Source organism: Megascapheus bottae, chromosome 2, assembly GCF_031878675.1.
Source record: "Megascapheus bottae isolate mThoBot1 chromosome 2, mThoBot2.hap1, whole genome shotgun sequence".
NCBI classification, from domain to species: domain Eukaryota; kingdom Metazoa; phylum Chordata; class Mammalia; order Rodentia; family Geomyidae; genus Megascapheus; species Megascapheus bottae.
In genome coordinates, this window is record NC_143510.1 from 83651113 (window position 1) to 83665196 (window position 14084).

At 45.4% G+C, this 14084-nt stretch overlaps 1 protein-coding gene across 1 annotated transcript in view; it reads left to right on the forward strand.

Annotated features, from left to right (window-relative positions):
- Positions 1-14084, forward strand: part of Stab2 (stabilin 2) — a 139527-nt gene that overhangs the window by 33935 nt on the left and 91508 nt on the right. The window contains exons 6-12 of the mRNA XM_090353973.1: positions 1817-1912; positions 5268-5393; positions 6150-6346; positions 8354-8487; positions 11077-11210; positions 13183-13265; positions 13852-14001. Coding sequence (XP_090210099.1) covers positions 1817-1912; positions 5268-5393; positions 6150-6346; positions 8354-8487; positions 11077-11210; positions 13183-13265; positions 13852-14001 — 920 coding nt within the window. The remainder of the gene's footprint in view (positions 1-1816; positions 1913-5267; positions 5394-6149; positions 6347-8353; positions 8488-11076; positions 11211-13182; positions 13266-13851; positions 14002-14084) is intronic.

A 14084-nucleotide genomic window follows, 5' to 3' on the forward strand; every position in this document is an offset into this window, starting at 1 on the left:
GATGGGTGGGAGGGTGGGTGGATGAATGGATGGATGAGATCATTACCTATCAGCAAGCACAAAAAGAGCTTGCAGGCTCCTCAGCTAGGTGTCCACTGGGTGCCAGTGTTACTTTATCTACATGATGCCACCCCTACCTAGAAGTGGGACAGCTTTATTAGGCGCAGTCTATTTTTATCACTGACTCTGCCCTGCTGCCAGAGCCCTCTCCTCCCAGAGTATTAGCCAGAAGTGACTCAGAGCTGTACCAGCCAAGTGTTTTGATCTCTGCTGCCAATACCTAAACCACTCTAGGCCTCGCTCCCTGCTAAGGCAGAGTATAAAGCCTCCCTTTCTCTAACAAGACCCCCAGTAAATCCCACCACCACGTGTTAATAATAACAGCTAGCCTAGATACCCACTGGGTACCAAACCATGTACAGAGCAGCTTCACAGGTATAATCTCTTTGGCGCTTCCGTACACCTCTAAGTTAGTCGCCTCATTTGCAGGTGAAGAAGAGGTCACTATAGGCCACATAGTTATTATGGGGGCAGAGATAAGATTTGACCCCAGGTATCTGCCAGTAGACCCTGGCCCCTCACAGTGCATTGTCCCTGGTGGGCAGCTACTGAACAGGTGATGGTGAGTCTGAGAGATGAGCCCCTCCAGGGGCTGGGAGGGAAGAGAGAAAGGATTATGCTATGGTGTAGACCCTCCCCATCCCTTACCTTAGATGCTACAGGAACATAGAAGGAAGAGCCAACTCTGACCCAAGCTATGTTCTAGGTGACCAGAAGAGCTTTAGCGACTTTCAAGTGACACTGGCTACGTTCCACATGTCTTTAGAGATTCACTAAGATCCACTGACAAAAGGACCAAAGGTTTTCCATGGTCAGCAGGAGCGCCTCTGCCTCATCTCCTTCTCAAGGATATTTTTGTGGCAGTGGCTGGTAAGCGCAGCAATGTGGTGTCGGAGGCTTAGAAAGGCCACCCCAGCCAGGCATTAATCTAGCGTATGCAGCTAGGAGAACAACTCACCCAACAAGGGCACACATGCTTAACGTGAGTCATGATTCAGTCCCCACTGGGCCCTCACCACTTCCCCCACCGCTCCCCCTGGCTGCATCCAAAGAACAGGAGTTGTCACTGAATCTCTTGGGGTCTGGTTCCCCCAACCCCTTGAGCTCTTTGAGAAGAGATGTTCTTAGCTACTGATTTATATACCTCATGCTTAGGTCAGAGTCGGTAACTAAGGAATGAACTAGATCAACAGGCTTTATTGTTGCTGTTGCTTATATGCTGATGCTGGAGCTTGAACTCAGCACCTAGGCGCTGTCCCTGAGCTCTTTTGCTCAAGGCTAGCACTCTACCACTTTGAACCACAGCATTTCCAGCTTTTTAAGCGGTTTATTGGAAATAAGAGTCTCATGGACTTTCCTGTCCAGGCTGGCTTCCAACCATGATCCTCAGATCTCAGCCTCCTGAGTAGCTAGGATTATAAGCATGAGCCACCCGTTCCTGTCACCAATAATTTTAATAAAATCTTTTCTGTTAAATCCCACATAAGAAGCAATCCTACTGAGAGCCTTCTCCTCACTGCAGTTATCTCTACCCTCAACTTGACTTCTTCCCAGAACCTGCTTGTAACACCATAGATTAGGTGCTTTGCTAAGCCAGAAACAGCAGCCACCAGGCCTTCTGTATGCTGTGTGTGAGCATGATATTGACACGCAGCTCACGGGGTGCTCTCCATATGTGCTGTCTGGGAATCTCATTTCCCGATCTTTAGACTCCAGTCTCTATCACATAATATGAACCCTCGTTTTCTGCCGGCAGTGTGTAGCTGTGTGCATGGTGAGTGCAACAATGGGCCTGGTGGTGATGGAACCTGCATATGCTACTCTGCTTACACAGGCCCCAGCTGTGACACACGTAAGTCCTGTGCATTCCCTTAGCAGATAACTCAGGTGTACACATCTGTCACTCACTCTCATTATTGGGGTTCCACAGAGGTGAGGTAAAGAGGGTGAAATATCATAAAATGTTTGGGAGGAAAGAAGTCATCGTTTATTTTTTTTAAAGAGGAAAGAAGAAAAGACAGGTGGTGAGTGGAGGTAGTGACAGATCTGAAGCGGTGTGGGGCACAGAGGTAGCTGTGCTTCAAGAAGGCAGGGAGAGGGTGGGGAGTTGAAGGAGCGGCAGACATTGGGGCTAGGTAGACAGAAAGGACCATGGCTACAAGTTAGTCACCTGTACAGGATGTAAGACATTGTAATCCATTACATGTTGCAAAGGCAAGATGAGTGAATGGTGGTGGGGGATGGTATGGGGGTAGAGGGAGGTAGGACAGAGGCTCCTCTGAGCTAAATGACCTAGAAAAGGTCACAACACTAGCCAGTAAAAGTGGGAAGTGGAAATCCAAGCACCTGAATCCATAAGACATTCACGAAGTAATCTACAATGCTGAACCCAATTAAGAGATAGAAAACACAATGAGTGGCAGAAGGAGAGTTATGGTAGAAGAGTACTTGTATTTTTTTTAAATGCTATTGTTGGAGCATAAGAATTGGATGGAGTCAAGCCTTGTGACAGAGAATATGGTGGTGGAGAAAAAAGTTAGCTTGAGCTCATGGCCTGGATGCTGCCCCTGAGGTCTTCAGCTCAAGGCTAGCACCCTACCACTTTAAGCCACAGCATCACTTCCAGTTTTCTAGTGGTTACTTGGAGATAAGAGACTCTGACTTTTCTGCCTGAGCTGGCTTTGAACCATCATCCTCAGATCTCAGCCTCCTGAGTAGCTAGAGTTACAGGCGTGAACTACCAAATGCCTGACTGAATGAGGATTTTTAAAATCACATTTTGGCTGGCTGACGTTGATGGGACAGTGACACATGGCATACAGCTGAGTCTCACTGACTTGCTGCATGCAGAAAATAATGATCGCAATTCATGGTCAGAGTCACCTTCCAGCCTGTGGGAAAAGGTATATACAGGCACACAATCCAATCTTCAGGAGCAAACACACATTACCCAGCTTGCAGGGATAACTGCCCTATGCCTGAATCCCACTCAAATCTCCACATCCAAGGTCTCTCAAGAGAGTGCCTCTGTCTTGAGGCTACCTCTCTTCATCTCAACAATGTACTTACTTCATGTCCATTTTGCTTCAGTTTCCTCTACACACATCCTTGAATTCTTTCTCAGACAAGACCAAAAATCTTCTGGTCCCAAGCTAGTAGCCACAATCATGATGAGAGAGAAGGTTGTACATGTTGACTTTGGAGCCTGAGATGTAAAGATATTGGCCATGCAGCCTGTGTCACTAGCATCACTTATCATCTGGATGTTAGTCTTCTACAAAAGGAAAAGTCACCAGGCATCAGTAGCTCATGTGTGTAATCTGAGATACTCAGAAAGCTGAAATATCAGAATCACAGTTTGAAGCCAGCCCCAGTGGGAAAGTCTGTGAGACTTTTATCTCTAATTAACCACAAAAAGCTGAAGGTGGAGGTCTGGCTCAAATGGTAGAGTTCCAGCCTTGAGTGAAAAAGCCAAGCCAGGGCACAAGGTTCCAAGTTCAAGCCCTAGTTATAGGCATGAAAAAAGAAGTGATGTGAGGTTGAAATTCAACCATGTAAAGTCATTTAATTTAAAGCTCCTATGGTGCTATAAGCAGTAAGCTGGACAAACTAACCAATGGCTTGCCAGGCACCAGTGGCTCATGTCTGTAATCCCAGTACTTAGTAGGCTGAGATCTGAGGATCATGGTTCAAAGCCTGCCCAGGCACACTCATCTCCAATTAGTCACTCAGAAACCAGAAGTGGCACTGTGGCTGAAGTGGTAGAGTATGAGCCCAGAGCCTAAAAAGGCTCGGGGACCGTGCCTAGGCCCTGAAACCAAGCCCTATAACTGACCAGAAGTTAAAAGTAACCACTGCCTTCTCCTCCTTCACAGAAAGCAAATCACCCCAGCCTCAGGTGTGTGGACATGTCTGTGTCCTCAGCTGTCCTCCCATCTTCTCCCACCACCTAGGGGACTGGAGGAAGATGCCTTCTCGGTATGGCAGGGTGTCAGTCTCAAAGCCAGTCCAGTGGAGAACTTTGTCAGATTGCTCTCCAAGTGGAAAAATACACTTGTCAAGTCAAAATATGAACAAGAGAGGGGAACAAAAATATTTACAACTCGCAAGGCAGATAAATTTTTATGATAATATAAGGTCCATGACCCAACTTTAAAAATAGACCTACGATCAGCTGACACTCAGAATAAGAAAAACAAAAACCAGAAATAAAAAGGAAGAGTGAAACAGCCACATACAATCACGCAAATAAAAACCACAGCTATACTGAGATAAGATGGGAGTACAGGCAGTTCTGTTTGGATTTGATGTTGTTGGCCATTATGTTATACAGATTGAAAACACAGATAAACAATAACTATCCATGGGTATCAGAGAAATAACAGTGGGATACAGACAGTTATAGCCTATGAGGGGGACAGTTATCTAGCAAAATTTAAAACATGTTTCTGGGACACCAACGATACTTGCTACTCACAGGCTGAGATCTGAGGATCATTGTTTGAAGCCAGCCCTGGCAGACAGATCCGAGTAACTCTTAGCTCTAACTAAGCAGCAAAAGTTAAAAGAGGAAGTATGGCTCAAATGGTAGAGCTCCAGCCTTGAGCGGAAAAAGTCAAGCAGGAATGCAAAGCTTTGAGTTCAAGCCTCAGTATGGAAACAAAAACATTATTTTTTAAGTAAAAAACAAAAAACAGGCTTTAACAGGATTCTATTTTGTTTTATTTTGTTGGGATAAATCATATTAATTTTATAAATAGATCAATTCTATTTGTTATTGATATTAATTAGAAAGTAGAGAGAGAGAGCTAAAATACAGTTTGTTCAGATTTTCTATATTTTGTGTTTTTTTTTTAATTGTTGCAGTGAGTATCAAATACTCCCCTTCCCCCACCCTCTGCTGGTTCTGGGGCTTGATCTCAAGGCCTAGGCCCTATCTCTTAGCTTTTTCACTCAAGACTGGTACTCTAGCACTTGAACCACACCTCTGTTTCTGGCTATTTGGGGTGGTCAATTGGAGATAAAAGTCTCACAGACTTTCCTGCCTGGGCCAGCTTCAAAGCGTGATCCTCAGATCTCAGTCTCCTGAATAGCTAGAATTAATGACACGGATGAGCCGCCAATGCCCAGCTCAATTACTTTTTAATAAAAAGGGTTTTGAACAGGTATTTTCCTAATGCATTATACCCCAACAATCTTCTATACAGCTGTGCCTGAGTGTGCCGCCTTGGTGTGCCCAGAAAATTCTAGATGTTCACCCTCCAGCGAAGATGAAAGCAAACTGGAGTGCAGATGCCTCCCAAATTACAGAAGTGATAGCCAAAAATGCGAGCGTGAGTACAGCTCCCCTCCACACCAGCTTGCCCACTGGTGCACAGGAAAAGCACCGCTACCTGCAAATGACTTAACACGTGACCTCCAGAGCTCTCTATGTAGCTGAGCCATAAAGCAAAAGCGCCAGGCACGAGTCTCATCTGGTGATCACCCTCAATGGGTGGTTCTAATGGGTGGTTCTCCGTGGCAGCTTCTTATGATCGCTAAGCACACTCATAGACTTTACACACTGCCGTGTTACTTTAACCAGTATGACCATGAATGTTCTTTTCTTTCTCTGTGGGTTTATTCTCTTTATGGAAAGCGCTACTGTGCATCCATGAAGAAGATGAACTCAGGATTCAGTGCCCGGGCTCCCAACCTATATCTATCATCAACTGCAACTACATGACCTTTAAACTGTCTTTTCCCCTTCTATCAGATAGGGTAATAACGGACTCTACCTTAGGAGATAATCCTAAGAATTAGATTGGTTGATATGTGATCAATGCTTTAGAACAGGGCCCAGAGCATAATATAAATCCTACAAGCCTTAGTGTCTTCTTTCATGCTATTTGACACATGATTCTGCCATTATATCTATAGTAACAATTTCCAGCAGCCATGTCTAAATCTGTTTAGTATGGGAAGTGGTCTAAAAGGCAATGGGATGAAACATTTCTTTCTTAAAACTCTCTAGCTTCCCACCAGCCCATGTTTCCTTCCTGTTCTTGAGTGAGCTAAATATCCATCTCCTTTTGTCATTGCCTCTCCAGCCATCAACCCGTGTTTACAAAACATCTGCCACCCTCATGCTCACTGCACCTACCTGGGACCAAACCGGCACAGTTGTTCCTGTCAAGAAGGCTACCACGGGGATGGCCAAGTGTGCCTGCCAATAGACCCCTGCCAGACTAACTTTGGAAATTGCCCTACACGGTCAACAGTGTGCAAATATGATGGTCCAGGCCAGGTGAGCCAAGGAGACAGGCAGCTACCTATATACACCCAGGCTAACTCTATGCCAGGATGGCACACTGCCCTCTAAACACCTTGATCTTGACTAATGACAGTCAACCTGAGCCTGGAGACATTTGCTGAGGCATCCAGTTGGAAGGATCTTGACCCTAACGGCACATTCGTCCACCAAGCATTTAATAGACACCTCTTGTATACATAGCTGCAAATCAAAATGGTCAATGGAAGACACTCATTCTAGCTAGGGAGGTCATGCTGCACCAGAAAAAGACAAGACTGTGTTCCTACCCAGACATAGCTGCAGGGCCCCTGCAAGTTTATCAGCAACCCAATGGGGAAAGTTCTGGAAGTCTTCAGAACCACCCTACTTCTCCTCCAAGGAGAAAGAGCATATCATAATATTGTCCCCATTTCTGAGATAGGATTTTTAGTGTTGGTTTTATTTCTTTTTATTTTTTCAGAAAAATTCAAATCATCTAATTCTCGTCCTTCAAATAAAGAACTTTGTAGGGAAAATTCATGGCATGTCCTGCATGCAAGGCCCTGAGGAGTGAGATTCAAGATGGACTTTGTGCTGGGTGCTGGGAGGGGAGGTTCACATCTGCAATCCTAGCTATGCAGGAGGCTGAGGATCTGAGTGAGGGTCACAGTTCAAAGCCTGGGCAGGAAAAGCTGTGAGACTCTTATCACCAATTAACTGTCAGTAAAACTGGAAGTGTGCTTGTGACTCCGAGTCCTGAGCACTCAAGCCCTGAGTTCAAGCCCCACAGCCAACCTTCCCCCCCAAAATAAAAATGGGCTTTGTCTCTTTAGAAATGGGTCCCCTGGTAGACGTTCAAGTCTTAGAAATCCTGCTGATCACATAGAAGCCAGTCATTGAAGGATTGCTGAACAGGGCCTTTCAAACTGAGCAATACGAATATTTCTTTCTTGAGTTGGTAGGCAGCTAAGTATACAACTAAAGATGTTTAATAGAATCTCTGATTTCTAGCAGCACCAAGATCCTTCCTTTATGACAATCAGGAAATCTTTAACCAAGTAGGGTAACTCACACCTACTCAGAAGGTAGATAGCAGGAGAAGCAAGACTAGAAGCCAACCAAAATTAGTGAACCAAAAATTAGAGAGACACTGTCTCAAGAAATAAGCCAGTCAACATCTATAACCTCATGTACACAGGGAGACATAGGAGACCAATGGCAAAAATTATAAGACAGTATCTGAAAAATAACTAAATGAAAAGGGATGAGAACATGATACAAATGATAACATGGAGGGCTCAGGTTCAAATCCCAGTAGTGATACAGAGAATCTGTTAGCTAGGACATCAGGTTGCAAACCTTTATCTCTAGAGCAATAATAATGGGTTCTATCTGAATATCTATCTCTGCTTGCATAAAGACAATCAAAAAACAGAAGTTATGCACAGAGCAATAAAACAAAGACAACCAGGAATTATGTAGCCAATGAGGTCAAGGGTTAGTGAAACAAACGGTCAAACTTCATAAACAAGAGTCATCATCTTCCCAGCAGGTAAGATATATAAGCATAATTCCCATTTCTGGAAACTTCAGCAAATGTTTACCTTAAGCCCATAATTCAGGCTTGTCTAGACTTAGCTTTCCTCCCAGGACCCCCAGCAGTGGAGTTTGAACTCAGGGCCTCATACTTGCTCTCCTACTTGAGCCACACCCAACCCACTTTTGCTTTAGTTATTCTCTCAGATAAGTTCTTGTGGGTTTTTTTTTGCCTGGGACTGGCTTTGGCTCACAGTCCTCTACCCATATTCCCTACATAGCTAGGATTACAAGTGGAATCTGCCATTCCCTAGCTTGTTTGCCTGGGCACAGACCTCCTCATCTCTGCCTCCCAAGTAGCCAGGATTACAGATGGGAATTACTATATTAGTCCTTGGAGTTGCCTTTCATGAGAGAACAAAAATAGAGATTGAAGAAGAATGGCATCTGAGACTAACAACTTGTTTCTCTCCTTGTCTCCGGAAGTCTCACTGTGAGTGTAAGAAACACTACCACAATTTTGTACCTGGAGTGGGGTGTAGTATGATCAACATTTGTGCATCAAATAATCCGTGTCACAGGAATGCAAATTGTACCACCATCGCACCAGGCCAACCAGAGTAAGTTTCAGTTTCCCACCGATATCATTTCCAAATGAGCTATGTGATGACCAGTCAATGTGACCCTTTCTTTCTAGGAGTGGAAATGTGTCTTATTCAGCCATCTACTCCCGGTAGATAGGGACAAGGAGCACAGTAGCTTCTCAGTACGTCTGTGTTTAATCTGTGAGGCACCCAGCAGTTACTTCCTTTATAATGACCACGAGAGCATTCTAGTATGATACCGGGAAATGAAGTGGTCAGGTGGAGGAGACAGAAGTCACATGACTGAGAAAGCAACTGGGTGTGGTTATTGCAGGAGCTTGACTGCTAATGTCCAGGAGTATTGCCTGTGAAGGATGTGAACAAGGCTGAGAAAGTCAATAAGCACACAAGGTATTTCCTGGACTCAGGGTTCAGAAGAGGAGGTTTACTGGGAGGGAAATGCCTTTGTGAGCAAAATCCTAGGCAGATGAAGCTCAGGTGGTACAAAGAGAAGAGTATTTGGAATTTAAGGATCTGGACTTGGCTGCGGTATCTACCATAAGCCTGGCCTTAGGAAGGTGACACCTTCTCTCTGGCCTCAGTTTCTCTATATATAAGTGAACTCAAGGATGGAGGGGTTGACAATGAGCAAACGGAACATGAGCACTACATAAAAAGAACACTGCAAGACTGTTATGCTGGGGAGCTGTGTTTGAATCTGTGATTGAACTGAAGTCAGAACCCAGGTCCTTAGACTTCCCTCACTTGGCTCTCATGGTCATCGGCCTCTGGGAAGAGGGTTCATGCTGCCCTTTGTGATCTTCACACCAGGGAAACCGTGAATGGAGCAGCTCGATGTCACCTCGGTCCTTTCCTTGAAGGAAGGGCCTTCGGTGTGGAGATTTGCCCAGGTCGATCTTGGGATCAATGTGCTCACTGGAATGCAAAAGAAAGAACTTTGTTATCAGAACACCTGTGTTCACATCCCAGCTCTGCCACTTGCCCTCTTTCAACTAAAAGTTGTTTCTTTAACCCCCCCACAATAAAGGGGGAGATGATGTCTTCAGGGCATGTGAAGGGCAAAAGGCCCAATTAGGAGGTCCCTGTAGCTCTCTAGGCAAAAGGTGACATCTTCTGCATAGCTCATTCTACAAATTGGTTGAAAGATTTGTGTGGGACCATATTTAGAAGCACAACTGGATTCGTGAGGGTGGAGCTTACTTGGATTCCACGGCTCTTCATGAGTCACATCTGTGGTATGGAATGAGCACACAACCCTGTCACAGCTCTTCTCTGGTTCCCTCTATCAATCCTTTCTGGAACATTTTCCTACTTCATGTTTGCTCTACCCCTCCCACCATCCCCACCTCATCTCCAGTATTCTGGCAAATGTCACCTTCCTATGCGCCTTGTCAACCTCTACCAGCTATCAACTCTCACCTCTGGCAGGAACCAACCCTATTCACACCCAGCTGAGCACGAAAGCAGGCATCGCACAAGCTTACTGATAGCATATTAATGGTTGAAATTGGCCAGGGTGGAAAATTGGCAAACTGTGGAAACTGGAAAATGCTATCAATTATAGCTCCCATCCCAACTCCCAGACCTGGAGGTTCAACATTTACTAACACAACACTGTTTGACACATATTGAACTCTTTCTTAGGCAGTGAAACCATTATCTAAAATTTCTATGACTTTCATCAGTTATTCACTCATTTCTTTTGTTTATTCTGTCTATGGAATTCAATTCCTACTCTACCAGGATTCATTACCAACTATACACCACATTGCTGCACAAAGCCATCAGAACCCTTGCTCTCACTGTGCAGGGAGGCAGCTATTAGTCACACAATCACACAGATTGGGATAAAATAACAGCTGCACATTTTGCTACCCCAAAGCGTTACATGAGCACGTACATCAGGGCCCAGAGCTACAGTGAGCAGAGGCAACAGAAAGGCCTCGGCTAAAAGGGAGGAGCTGAGGAAGCGTGTCCTGAGCTGATCAGTAGTTCAGCAACTTTACTGTCCTGTAGTCTGGTTTCAGTAGAAATTCTGCAGCGGGCCCCCAGAAGCTTCGGTTATGATAAACATGATTCTTTTGCATGATATCTCTGCATCTCTGTGTGTCTCTCTTTTCCTTTCTTTTCTCTCTTCTTGAACTCGGGGTTGCGGGGGGAGCCCGTGTTCTCACTTGGCTTTGTCGCTCAAGGCTGGAGCTCTATCACTTCTGGCTTCTTGCTGGATAATTGAAGCTGACTTTCTTTCCAGGCTAGTTTGGAGTTTCATTCCTCAGATGTCAGCTTCTTAAATAGCTGGGATTATAGACCTGACCTGCGGACACCCTGCTACATGATCTGTGAATCACAGATTCACATACTCAAGCAGAGAGCACCCCAAAATATCTGGTGTTTATAAAACGTGCCTCATTTATTAGCCATCCTGTTCTGGAAGGCCCAGTCTGTACTCTGCCCTTGACTGCTTGCTGCCTACCCCTCCCCTGGCCTTGTCTTCTTTATGTCTGGACTTTGTTTCTTTAGCTATAAAGGGAGGCATGGGACTATGTAATCTCCATAGTCCATGGCTGTAAGAGTCTGAGAATGTGATTTTTGTCTTCTCTTCAGATGCACTTGCCGGAAAGGGTACATGGGTGATGGCTTTTTGTGCTATGGAAATATCATGGAACGACTCAGAGAATTAAACACTGAGCCCAGAGGAAAATGGCAAGGAAGTCTGACCTCTTTCATCTCTCTCCTGGGTATGCAGCTCTAGACAGAAGCTTCCTCCCCAATGGCATCCATCTTTGGGGCCAAGATGTCAATAAGACACAAGGATGCAGAAGGGCATGGGCAAGGCTGATCCGCTGGAGCTGGCATTTTTTTTAGGGAGGTGCTGTGCAGGTGGGAGGGAAGAGTCGACAGCTGCTTCCAGGGAGACAGCTATTTTCAAGGAGGTCTAGCAATGAGAGAATTCACAGGCAGAAAGCTGAGACTAGGGTCCTGAAGCCACCAAAGATAAACCAGCAACAACAATAAAAGCCACTTAGGAAACAGACCCTTCACCTAACGGGTACTGTGAGGATGAGCAAAGATGGGCACTAAGGATGGAATGCCTTCCTCTACAGAGATATCATTTGAATTCTGAAATGGTTTGGGTTGTATAACCTATGGCTCTGACACTGCAAATTACCTACATCAACTGCAAGGTCCCCAGGCAAGGTGAACATTTAAAATATCCTCAGTGTTTGCTTGCAAATCCTTGAGAATGCATAGTTAGAACTGATTATAGAATTAGACATCTATCAAACACAAATTTACCCAATTAACAAAACCAAACCAAGAACCCCATAGACCTGACCAATTCACAGAAGCCTTTTACTATCAGGATTTTTGTTAGTATTTACTGGTCACCAAAGACAACTTCTCCAAAAGCACACATGTACCCACAAAGTGAAAAACATATTAGCCAGGCATGATGGTACATATCTATAATCCTACTTACTTGAGAGATAAAGATAAGAAGATGACACGTTCTAGGTCAGCCTGGCCAATGCTAAGAAGATTTTATGTCAAAAATAAAATGGAACAGCAGGGCACAGTGCCTCACGCCTGTAATCTTAGCTACTCAGGAAGCTGAGATCTGAGAATCACAGTTCAAAGCCAGCCCAGGCACTAAAGAATGTGAGACTCTTATCTCCAATTAATCACTGGAAAATGGGAAGTGGGGCTGTGGCTCAAGGGGTAGGGCAGTAGCCTTGAGCTGAAGAGCTCAGGGACAGTGCCCAGGCACAGAGTTCAAGCCCCATGACCCACAAATAAATAAATAAATAAAAACATAAAAGGGGCCCTGTGACTGGCCTAAGTGTAGAGCACGTACAGGAAGCTCTGGGTTTATAAAAGAGAAGGAAGAAGAAGAGGAGGAGGTACAGGTAGAGGAGAATCTACAAGCCAAGCCAATGCCATGCTTTCTTGGCATCATATTAATGCACGCCTGCATAATATCTTGCTCTACAAGGAATCTAGCTTCCTGGCACAGCATGGGTCTGGAAATGATGTGTCATCTCCTCATGGCCTTTCTATAGGGGACTTTTAGACTATGAAATTGTTGAAGGGGTGATGAGGTATCCTTTGCATCCTGGTCCCTCAAACATTTCCCAGGAAGAGTCCTGTTTCCCTCTTCATTCCAGAGTGCTGGTCCTCACTGCCTCCTGGTGTGAGAACACAGCGCATGGCCTGCTGGCCCAGCTACCCTGCAGCAATGAACTAGACTAGCGTCATCATTTGCAAGATTAGTACAAAATGAAAGATGTGAAGTCCTTCATTCAAATCATAAACATTGCAGGATGCCAAGTGGCCAGCTTTAAGCTCTTTTGAGCTGGCCCCAGACAGAACCCAGAGCTCATCACTGCTCACTGAAACAATGACACCTCCAAAAGCCAGGCACAGGTCAGGGGCTCTGGGGCTGTCAGAGGACCTGGTTGTGAGGCTGATCAGCTCATTTCAGAATGTCCTGGAAGCCAAGGTTGTGGCAGCAAGGAACCTCTTCGGGCCTTATATGGAACTTGTCAGGGCCAAGATTACTGGGTAGGGAGTCTCATCGTTTATCCAGGGCTGTGCATAGCAATTAGAACAAGGGAGGAAACAGTGATGGTGCTGGTCCTGCCTGGGCTCACTCCATGTTCTGATGACCGTTGGCATTTCCTTCCTATATGTGTTGTTTTCACGCCTAAGATGAAGTATATGCTTGGCCACTAAGTAGCCTGGGACCATTCACTGCGCTGCTACCAGCAAACAGGGCCTTCAAAGCATCTGATGTGAGTATATAAAATCACCTACATACAGGGGCTAACACAGAAAGCCCGAACAGGCTGAATCCTCTTCTGTTTAAAGCTGGTTCATACTTGTAATCCTTGGGGCTGAGGTCTGAGGATCAGTGTTCAAAGCAAAGCCAGGACAGGAAAATTCGTAAGACTCTTATCTCCAGTAAACCACCGAAGAGCCAGAAGTAGAGCTGGGGCTCCAGTGACAAAACATTGCCTGGCAAATACAGGACCCTAAGTTCCAACCTCCATAAAACCTCAGAGTATTTCATTCTCACTTTCTTCCTCGACTTGAGGTAGATCTTTGGGTACCTGATACCATTCTGTTCCCCTTGGCACCTTGCTGGGCTGGCCCTGCCATGTCAGTATCCAGTCTAGGGCAGCTCCCATGATTGACAGCCACCAGGCATGGTCTCCAGGCATTGGCTCCCTCTTTGAGGCCCATCCTACTCAGGACTGTACTCTGGAAAAGCACCATCAATCAGTACCAGAAAGAACTCAAAGATAGTCCTCGGGATACCCTCGGGATGCATTAGAAAATGCATTTGCAAACCGCAGTCCCCCGACCCTCTTTTCTTAGGTCAGAGCCCTCTTGATGGATAAGGAAGCTGCTAAGTACTTTGTGAAACTCCACATCATCGCTGGACAGATGAGCACTGAGCAGATGAACCACACAGACACCTTCTACACCTTGACTGGGAAGTCTGGAGAGATCCTCAATGCAGACAGGGTGAGCATATCTCAGAGTTTTACTCCTGGAGTTCTAGGCCAAGAAGCCCAGCTCTGGGCTTCCATGTGTCAAATTCCACCCCT